The 10704-nt window shown below is 39.3% G+C and overlaps 1 protein-coding gene across 1 annotated transcript; it reads right to left on the bottom strand.

Annotated features, from left to right (window-relative positions):
- Positions 1-13: 13 nt before the first annotated feature.
- Positions 14-2351, bottom strand: msmp1 (microseminoprotein, prostate associated 1). Its single transcript, XM_038270378.1, has 3 exons — positions 2100-2351; positions 1908-2016; positions 14-431 (listed from the first exon to the last, which is right to left on the bottom strand). Exons 1-3 carry the CDS (start codon positions 2209-2211, stop codon positions 215-217), a joined length of 438 nt encoding a protein of 145 aa, XP_038126306.1. The 5' UTR covers positions 2212-2351; the 3' UTR covers positions 14-214.
- Between the last annotated feature and the right edge of the window lie 8353 nt (positions 2352-10704).

Below are 10704 nucleotides of genomic sequence, written 5' to 3'. Positions count from 1 at the left end.
TACATTAGTATTTTATTTGAGCAAAGATCATTAAAGAAAGCAGTCAATTAGATACTTTGAGGAAGCATACTAAGGAAGCAGTGTTATACAGCCATCATAGATGGCTGCTTTTCAGAATATCTGAAGGTTTGCCTTGAAACGGTCTAATATGGATTCAGTCCAAGATTCCCAGATTGTGTTTAACGTAGATTCGGATGAAAAGCATTGCTGGTATTTAGGTGTAAGTTAAGCTGTTGTTGGTCTCAGGACACAGTGTTGTGCGTATCCCCCCGTCCATCTGCAGCTGGAGCGATCCATGGCTGGGGTCCTTGTCTGTTTCACCCGGGTTGCACGGAAGGCGAGGATCAGCTGTCTGGACCAGAAACACTTTGCAGGTCACCGGCTCCACCTTCAACTCGCACCAGGCAGGGAAGTCCACTGGTCGATGCACCCTGCGCAGACGAGATATAGTGTTTATCGTACTCACAGAGAACAAAAAAAATTAAATCTTGTGTGTTTGGTGCTATAAAATACTACATTAAATAGATCAGTCAACAAATCCTATGACTGTTGGATGGCTAAAATGCATTTTCATTTCTTCCGAACATCTAAAGCTGACTGCATTTGAAGTCGCAGTTTTTTTGTGAGAGTTATGGTGCTATGCCCAGGTGATCATTTTGTCAGAGGATGGCAGTATAAACACAAAAAATATATAATTTACCAGACAATTACTCCTTGAATGTCTTCTGCTGTTATTCAGGAGCCCTTATTTATCCATTATTTTTTTCTATCTATATAATGTTCCCATTGCCTATAGCGTTGTTGTTTACTTAAGTGGATGCATGTTAGAGGTGATGTAACGTAGAGTATACATTAATTACACATTGGGATTTGCAATGTTGTCCAAATTGTCCAAAACTCAATTCTGACATGTAAAACCTTAACCCTTTATAGGATACTCACTGAAAATCATCATTTCAAGCCAAGGGTGTTATTGGAGGATAGAATTGAACCTTATTACTTTTGTAATGTTTAAAAAAATGTCTGATTATTCACAGCAGAAATCAAAGTCAATGTAATATCCACATACATTCACTTGCCTTGATATGTAAAAAAAAAAAAAAAAATTTAAGTGCTTCTTTGAAAAATAAGGTAAAACACAGAGTGAAAGAAACACTTTTGTTGTTACAACATAATGTTAGAACATTAATGGTTATACAGGTACTTGCAATGTTTGCTTTTTAATTTTTCAACTTTTTCTCTTCAAGTTTTAGCTTTTTACCTTCACTTTTCACCTTTTCAACTTAATTATTATTTTTTAGCTTAGTGGCTACATACTATCCAAGCTCTCATCTAATTGATCAAATGCCAAAATGACTTGTTTTGCTGCATTGCCGTGTCCTTTTTTCTGAATGGCTGGATTTAAATCTTGTGCTTTTCACTGAGGGACTGAGGGGCTCCATTTGTTAAGGGGTGTGCAAGTGACCGAAAATGGTAACCTCTCCAATAAAGGGTATGTAGAAATTACTTTTTTTATTTACATTTATTTAGATTACATTTATTTATATAAATTATTTGATCTAATTTTAATTTAAAAAAGTATGCATTTTTAAATAATCAGTGAAATCAAACCCTCCTCAGATTGCTTTTAAGGCTCTTTTGATCTTGATACACTCCAAATCTTCAACTTTAAAGGAAAATCTTGCCACCAGCCAAATCCTAATCTTACCTCAGAGATTCTCTATTAGATTCAAGTCATGACCCCCGCTGCTGAAAGGAAAATATTACTTGAAACATAATCTGCCAGGGGTGTGAATACTTTTTGGCTCAACTGTACAAAAGATGCGATCCATGTATGTAAGACCTGCCACTGTTTGAGACTGTGTGCATCTGGACACCAAATGATTCAGGGTGTTTATGTCACTCACGTCTCACAGCAGCCGACGCCTACAGGATGCAAACAGGTGCACTGCATGCAGGCTTTGTCCACCCAGGTCTCCCCCAAGGCGTACTGCTTCCCCTCAAACTCACAAAGCGCTGAAAAAACACATGGAAAAAAAATCATATTTTATATATCTTTGATATATATGTTTTAGTTTATATAAAATATGAATTCCTACCTCTGGAGTTGAAGTGACACTCAAGGGGGGCAGTAGAGCCGCCACTGGCCCAGAACAGCAGAAAGCCTGCTGCTGCAACCACCCAGTTAACCACAGTCAGCTCCATTTTCATCTGGTTGGATCAGCTCCTGATTCCTCTTCTCCTTATGTTCCCCTTACTTATACATCCCGAGGCTTTAAGTCGGTGCCCTGGAGGTGTGGTCACAGCGTGGCCCGTAGCCCTGGCTGTGGAAAGTGGCGCCAACCATCAGGAATGAGGAGGTGCTGTTGTTCAGAGGGGGTTGGATGGAATTGAATGCCGCACATTTTCATGGGTTTGGCACCACAGAGATGCTCTCGCTGTGCTTCAGCAGGCATGAAATTTAGAAAGTGATAGAAAAATTGACACATCCATGTGGTGACTAAGAGATGGAAGGATAGAGGAGAGGTGAGCTGGAGGACAGGGAGAGAGAGAAAGAGGCCCCAGAAGGAGAGGACACAGAAAGATTGCATATATTTACCACCTACTCATTTTTGTTTTTTTGTTTAATTCTTATCAGATAAAATAAATACGAGCCAATTTCTACATATTTATCTTAAATAGCCAAGATATTAGGTTTATTTAAGTGTTATGGCGAGGAACACTTTAGTTGAGAGAAAAGAGAAGCTTCAAGAATAATTAACTTTGACATTATGGTTTGTGTTTCAATAGACTGAGCTTTTCATACACATCTTCCTATAATAATCTATCAACCATTTAAGTTCATTAAAAATGCTTTATCCTGATGAAAGTGGTTTAAGCACTATTAAAAATTGTTTTAAAAACTCTTCCTCACCCATATATATATCAGTTCCAAGTTTTCTGCTCTAGTCCATCTAGTACACTGCCTGGATTGACTATAAGAAAGCCTACGACTCAATGCCACATACATGGATACTGGAATGCTTGGAAATGTACAAGATCAACAGGACTCTAATAGCCTTCATCAATAACTCAATGAAGCTGTGGAAAACAAGTCTGGAAGCCAATGCAAAGCCAATAACACAAGTCACCATCAAGTGCGGCATATACCAGGGTGATGCACTATCCCCGCTGCTGTTCTGCATAGGCCTGAACCCCCTCAGCCAGATAATCACAAAGACTGGCTACGGATACCAATTCCGAAGCAGAACAATCATCAGTCCCCTCCTCTACATGGATGACATCAAGCTGTATGCCAGGAGTGAGCGAGACATCGACTCACTGATCCACACTACCAGGATCTACAGCAACGACATTGGGATGTCATTCGGACTGGACAAGTGCGGTCGCATGGTCTCAATGAGAGGGATAATCAGAACCGAGGGGGTTGAACTACCAGAAGGCCACATAACAGATGTTCAGGACAGCTACAAATACCTTGGGGTGCCACAGGCTAACGGAAACCACGAGGAGATAGCAAGAAAGACTGCCACAGCTAAATACCTACAAAGAGTAAGGCAGGTCCTGAAAAGTCAGCTGAATGGGAAAAACAAGATCCAAGCCATCAACACATATGCCCTACCAGTCATCAGATACCCCGCTGGTATAACAAACTGGCCAAAGGAGGAGATAGGGCTACTGACATCAAGACGAGAAAGTTCCTCACAATGCATGGAGGGTTCCACCCCAGGGTTCCACCCCAAATCCAGCACTCTGAGACTGTATACCAAGCGTAGCGAGGGAGGCCGAGGGCTAGTGAGTGTCAAGACCACTGTCCAGGATGAAACAACTAAGATCCAGGAGTACATCAGGAAGATGGCCCCCAAAGACAAATGGCTTGGTGAGTACCTCAGGCAGGAGAAAACCGAAAGTGAGGACTTGAAAGAGGAAGGAGAACCATCATGGAGGGACAAGCCGCTGCACGGCGTATACCACAGACAAATAGAAGAAGTGGCTGATATCAAAAAATCCTACCAGTGGCTGGAAAAGGCTGGACTGAAGGACAGCACAGAGGCACTAATCATGGCAGCACAAGAACAGGCACTCAGTACAAGATGAATAGAGGCCGGGGTCTACCACACCAGGCAGGACCCCCGGTGCAGACTGTGCAAAGATGCTTCTGAAACAATACAGCACATAACAGCAGGGTGTAAAATGCAGGCAGGAAGTGAATACATGGAACGCCACAACCAGGTAGCTGTCATAGTGTACAGGAACATCTGCCATGAGTATGGGCTGGAAGTCCCAAGGTCAAAATGGAAGACACCTCCTAAGGTAGTTGAGAATGACAAAGCTAAGATCCTATGGGACTTCAAGATCCAGACTGACAAACAGGTGATGGCTAACCAACCAGACATCATGTTGATCGACAAACAGCAGAAGAAGGCAGTAGTGATAGATGTGGCAATCCCAAGCGACAGCAACATCAAGAAGAAAGAACACGAGAAGCTTGAGAAATACCAAGGGCTGAAAGAGGAGCTAGAAAAGATGTGAAAAGTAAGAGCAGCAGTGGTGCCAGTGGTAATAGGAGCACTGGGGGCTGTAAGCCCCAAACTGGAAGAGTGGCTACAGCAGATTCCAGGTAAAACATCAGAGGTCTCTGTCCAGAAGAGCGCAGTCCTAGGAACAGCTAAGATACTGCGCAGAACCCTCAAACTCCCAGGCCTCTGGTAGAGGACCCGAGCTTGAGGATGACACATACCACTCCACAAGGGGAGAGAAAAGTTTGTTTTTTATATATATATATATATATATGTTTATTCAATTAGATGAAGATAATGCTTTTAAAAATATGACAGGTAACAAACAAGGTGTTGGTAACATCATGCTATGGGCTTAAAGGTAATGTTGCATTGCAAAAAGAGAAGGATGGTCGGTGACGTGTCACTTGAGCTAACCAGCCACTATCTATATAAACCTCCAATGACTGTTTGATGAATTCATTATTTAACCAAGAAATCACAGATGAAGAAGAGGTCAGGTTTATTTTTATATATTTCCTTCCAGTCAGAGGTTTGCTTGCCCACTCATCCGCTGTATGAATATCGCAGTAAAGCTCAGTGTTCAATATTGATTTAAATCAGGTTTCACATTAAAGTTGATTTAAGTCATTATTTAAGTCTTTAGCAGTTTGAGGTTTTCAATTTGATTTCTTTCTTTCTTTTTTTAAGCACTTTTTTCCATTTCGGCTGTTTTCCATTTACTTGAGGTGTTTTAATGACTTCTACTCAATCAGTAGATATCTTTCCAGTTACAGCTGCTTCCTGTTGTTACTGATCACCTCCAGTATGCTTGCTTTCTATATTCTGTGTGATTGTATAAGCTGTTATACTTTGCTGGAGTTTACTACTCTGTTGTTGTTTTTCCACAGGTTTTTTGTTTTGTTTTCTGTGATTATCTTGGATTAACCTATTCTGGTGTTTGTGGTTAAGGACTCTTACTTTGTTGTTATTATTGTTTGGGATATAGCTTCTTTACCAAGAATCTTGTAATATTGAATTTAATAACATTTCTCATAAAAAATACATTTTGTGGCTTTCAGATTCTTAGTGATGATGAAAAAAGCTATAGGTGGCCTGACTGGAATTATCAGCTAATTAGCCTGATGAGCATAAATGCTAAAAGAGACAGTGTGTTTAAAATCTATCTTGGTTTACCCATGGTCTTATGTTTCTTATTTATCCTGTATCCTATAATTGTAAAGGTATGTAAAATATTAAAGGCCTTTTTTGGGATGATAAAGACAATTAAAAATGCTTCATATGAATTAAACAGTAAAATAGAAAGACATTAAAAGCAGAACATGATAAAAGCAGGTAGCAAAGCAAACAAAACTGTTATATTTTTGAACATGATATATAATAAAAATGTGCAAAAAAGTTCTTATATACAGTTTCCTGCAAAGGTATTTGTTTTATCCAGATCGGCATGAACTTTTTGGCAACTTTGTTTTCTTTTGTTTCATGTAGAAAAGGGAAAAAAAAATGTCAGGAGTGAACATGCTGTCATTTGACCTGATTTTACGGTGCTATGAAAAATTATTATCTCATCCTCTTCAGCTTGTTTACTATCTGTGGACAGAGTTCGAGATCACAGGAAAAATCCACCCAAACCTCCCACAGGAGGCCCCGGGGCCCAATAATATGTCTTCTCTGGTACCTCCACCACTGCTGAAGAGAGTTGATGGGTCCCTCTGAATATAGCCAGGGGGATTTTTTTCACTAGCTTGGTCTGTGTGACTCAAACTTACCTCTGGAATTCTATTTTTTTATTTCCTCTGATAAAGTTGAAGAAGGATTTCTACTCTTTATGTTCAAGCTTGGGTGGTACTGACCTCTTTGGAGCCCAAGGGTCACTTAAAATATGTTGACATGGAGATCAAACCTTTAATTGTCAAGTGTGGTGTTGTCAGCAATGGAAAGGGCGGATCTATCAAAACAGAAGATGAAGATTTTCCTGTTATGCTTTTTAACTTCATGGATATGCATTTAATTGGTGACAATCACATTTTAAATGGGGTGGACACTAAAGGGCTCAGGGCTTGTATCGTGACATAATCTTTGGAAGAAAAAGTACTTATGCTGATTAAACTTAATCTAAAAAAAACTAATTTTGCCATTCTTTTGGTGTTTGTCTTTAACCAATATCTATATAATATTTATTCAGATTGTATCCATTGTTTAAAATACATATAATCAGTTTCATGTTATCATTTACTTTTCTTAATTATTATGTCATTATTTTTTCTCAATATAGACTTTTTCTCTGGGGGATAAGAAACTTGCTGCCCTTTTTTGATCCAGCCTCATGCCCATCCATCTGGCCCATCAAGACTCACTCTCATTTCATCAGACCAAAACACCTTGGAGAAATCAGTGTTCAGATATTTCTTGGCCCAATCTTGATGTTTTTGTCTTTTGTGTCTTGTTCAAAGGTGGCCTTGTTTGGCTTTTCCTTACCTTGGCCAGGTCCCTGAGTAATTTCAGTCTGATATATAGATATATATATATATATATATATATATATATATATATATATATATATATATATATATATATATATATATATATATATATATATATATATATATATATATATATATATATATATATGAAATTGTCCAACTTTACATCTGTGTAAACAAAATGACATATTAGTCTAATATATTTGTTGGCGCTGTCATCATAAGGGCAGGGAACAGTCGGAGAATAACAGCACACGACTACACCAAGTTGTTTCCTTGGGCGACACGTCACACGCCACCACTTTATTTTACTTCATACAACAACATTGCACATGCTCCACAATTTATAGTCACACCCATTAATGACGTCATTGAAGAGCACTCATTAGAATACACATTACAACACCCCCACTTGCTTTTGCACTATACAATCATCATTCCAAATTTTTTTTTTCTTTTTTTTTTTGAACATTTAAAACAAGTTATTTTACATTCCAAACATATAATGCGTAAATTTTCCCAGTTTTAGCTTTGTGGCAGGTTTGGTAAAAACGTCCGCAACCATATCTGCTGTTGAGCAGTACACAATGTTTATTTTTCCATCATAAAATGCAGATCTGACAAAATGATACTTGATATCAACATGTTTACATCTCTGACGAAATACTGGGGTCTTTGACAAAGCTATTGCTCCTTGATTGTCCTCAAATATTGTAACTGGCATATACATGCAGTCTTTGTCCATTCCACCCAACAACTGTACAAGATACAAACTTTCCTGTGTTGTCGCTGCCAATGCCATATATTCTGCTTCGCATGTAGACAGAGCCACCGTTTGTTGTTTCTTTGACTTCCATGAGATAACTGGTCCATTTTTATTACGGCTAAAACAATAACCCGTAACGCTTCTCCTGTCACTCTGATCAGTAGCCCAGTCTGCATCGCTATATGCTACGAGCTGAAGTTTCTGCTCGCTCCTCTTAAAGCATAAACTCTTGTCTATTGTCCCTTTTAAGTATCTCAACACATGTTTTGCTGTTACCAAGTTACACTCCCTTGGTTGTGACAAATATTGTGAGAGTTTACTTACAACCCAACTAATATCAGGTCTTGTGCACATCATGAGATATATTAAGCTTCCTATAAGCTCACGATACAATCTTGGGTCTACAAGTTTGCTTTCACTTTCAAAGTTTAACTTCTGATCACATGGAGTACATCTAGTACCACATTCAGACATACCAAATTTCTCCAGTATTTTAGTTATGTGCCTTTTTTGGCTAACTTTTATTTCTCCCTCTGTCTGTGTAAAATCAATGCCCAAAAAATGTTTAAGCGGCCCCCTATCTCTCATCTTAAACTTTGCTTTCAGCATGTCTTTAACACTGTTCATTAGAGAATCCTCACTTGTTGCTATAATAAGATCATCAACCCAAATGACTAGAATCACTCTATTATTTGCTGTATGTTTTGTATAAACACAGTGATCTGCTTCATTTGGTACAAAACCGTTTTCAGACAAATAATCAGATAACATCTTATTCCAGTTGCGTCCAGATTGTTTTAAACCATACAACGATTTGTTAAGTTTAAGAAACTGTTTTTCACCAAATTCTGAGTTAACCATAAAACCTTCAGGCTGTTCTATATACACCTCACAATCAATAGGAGCGTGTAGATAGGCTGTTTTAACATCCATCTGATGTAATTTCAGATTATACTGAGCTGCCATCTGCATCAAGCTGCGTATAGACGTCATGCTAGCTGTTGGTGCAAATGTCTCCCCATAATCTATACCAGCTTCCTGGCTGTAGCCTTTTGCCACATATCTGGCTTTAAAAGTCTCAGCTCCATCTGCATTCTCCTTGATGGTATAAACCCATCTACCCCCCACTGCATTTTTACCTTCTGGCAGCGTGGTCAGAGTAAATGTGTTATTTTCCTTCAAGGATTCAACCTCTTCCTCCATAGCTTCTATCCACTTCTCAGACTCCGGTGAAGTCAGGGCCTCTTTAAAACTTTGTGGTGTATTACACACTAAACGATAGCAATAATCAACATTGTCAAAATTTGCCGTGGCAAAATCATCACTCTCTGCCTTACATTCGTAGTCCTTTAAATACAGAGGCACTTTTTTCTCTCTTTTGAAGCGTCGTAGACAATGTTCTTCATCTTGCCTGAGATTTGTGTTCCCCACACTTGAAGGTTCAGCACGCATCTCTTTTGTTCCTTCTGACACCTGCTGTTCTACTTTTAACTCTGACTTAACAGGAACAGTTTTTCTGTAATACTCATCCTCCAACTCCTCTGGTTCAGTCTGAGTTTGGCAGTCATTTTCAGGTTTAGTTAGAAATCTGACTAACCTGTGTTTACACACCCTTCCTGTCACTGGATTATAAATCAAATATGATGGGCTGTTTTTATCATAACCAACAAAAACTCCTTCATCACACCTTGGGTCTAACTTTTTCTTATTTTGTTTGTAAGAGTAGCACACTGTTCCAAACTCCTTCATTTTAGAAAGATCAGGTTTCTTGCCTGTCAACATGTAGTACGGCGTTTGCCCCAGACGATTATTAAAACGCCTGTTGCGTATAACTGCAGAAGTCATCACAGCATAAGTCCATAATTCTTTAGGCAAATTACTCTGAATTAGCAAACACCTGGCCATCTCAAACAGTGTTCTCCAGCTTCTTTCAGCTGTCCCATTTTGATGGGGAGAATACGGCGCAGATGTTTCATGTCGAATAGCATTTTTACTAAATAAAGACTGATAATCTCTTGACATGAACTCAGTGCCGTTATCTGATCTAATGCACTTTACTTTTCCATAGGGGGCTACATCTGCAATAAACCTTTCAGTAGCTCTGACTGTGTCACTTTTAGCTTTTAGAAAATAGACAAATATTGCACTTGAAAAATCGTCCGTAAATGCAAGTGAATCCTTCTTTTGCAGCAGGCTCAATAGGGCCAGCTAGATCTGTGTGCACTAGCTCAAGGGCCGTTTTAGCTTTTGCATCAGCTTGACTATTTCTACTCTGGGTAAATTTCCCTTTAATACACGTTTCACAGTCTAGTTTAGTTTTATCAACCTTCCCTTTGATTTTCATACCTTTCACAACATTTTCTAGTTTTAATACATCTTGAAAATTACAGTGACCTAAAATCCTGTGCCACTCTTGAATGTCATAGCAACCCAAAACTTTATCGTCCTCTTTGTCAGCAAAGTCATTTTCATCGAGAACATCAAGGAAATAAAGTCTATTGTACACGTTAATGTCAAACCTGGTTCCATCCTTGCAGATGAGTTGATCGTGTCCTTGTTGAAAGTTGACCGAGGCTCCCTTTGCCGTCGCTGCTTTAACAGAGAAGATGCTCTGGGGGTAGGTGGGGATGTACAGCGCCCTCGTTATCCCCACCTTCACGTTCCGTCCCTCGGTGTCTCGCAGCCACACCTCTGCATCGCCTCTCTTCTGTGCCACGCCAGTTGTCCTCGTCCCATCAGCAAGCTCCACGAAGTGTTCCTCCGGTCGGAAGGCATCATCAAACTTTTTAAACTTGCTTAGATCATTAATTATGTGAGACGTTGCACCGGTGTCTACCATCAGTCCTCTTTGTTTCAAGCCGCTCATCTGGCTATCGCTCATCTTGAAAACAAACGAGTGATCATCCCCTTCGATGGCCTGTTTCACACTTTCTTT

The sequence above is a fragment of the Cyprinodon tularosa genome, unplaced genomic scaffold (genome assembly GCF_016077235.1).
Source record: "Cyprinodon tularosa strain WSP-4 unplaced genomic scaffold, ASM1607723v1 ctg76, whole genome shotgun sequence".
NCBI lineage: Eukaryota > Metazoa > Chordata > Actinopteri > Cyprinodontiformes > Cyprinodontidae > Cyprinodon > Cyprinodon tularosa.
This window is presented reverse-complemented; position numbering and strand designations above follow the sequence as displayed.

Coding starts and splice junctions, on each gene's coding strand:
- msmp1 (XM_038270378.1), bottom strand. CDS start 2,211: ATGAAAATGGAGCTGACTGTGGTTAACTGGGTGGTTGCAGCAGCAGGC. Junction 2,017..2,099: donor GTGTCACTTCAACTCCAGAG/GTAGGAATTCAT, acceptor GTGTTTTTTCAG/CGCTTTGTGAGTTTGAGGGG. Junction 432..1,907: donor GGCGTCGGCTGCTGTGAGAC/GTGAGTGACATA, acceptor TCGTCTGCGCAG/GGTGCATCGACCAGTGGACT.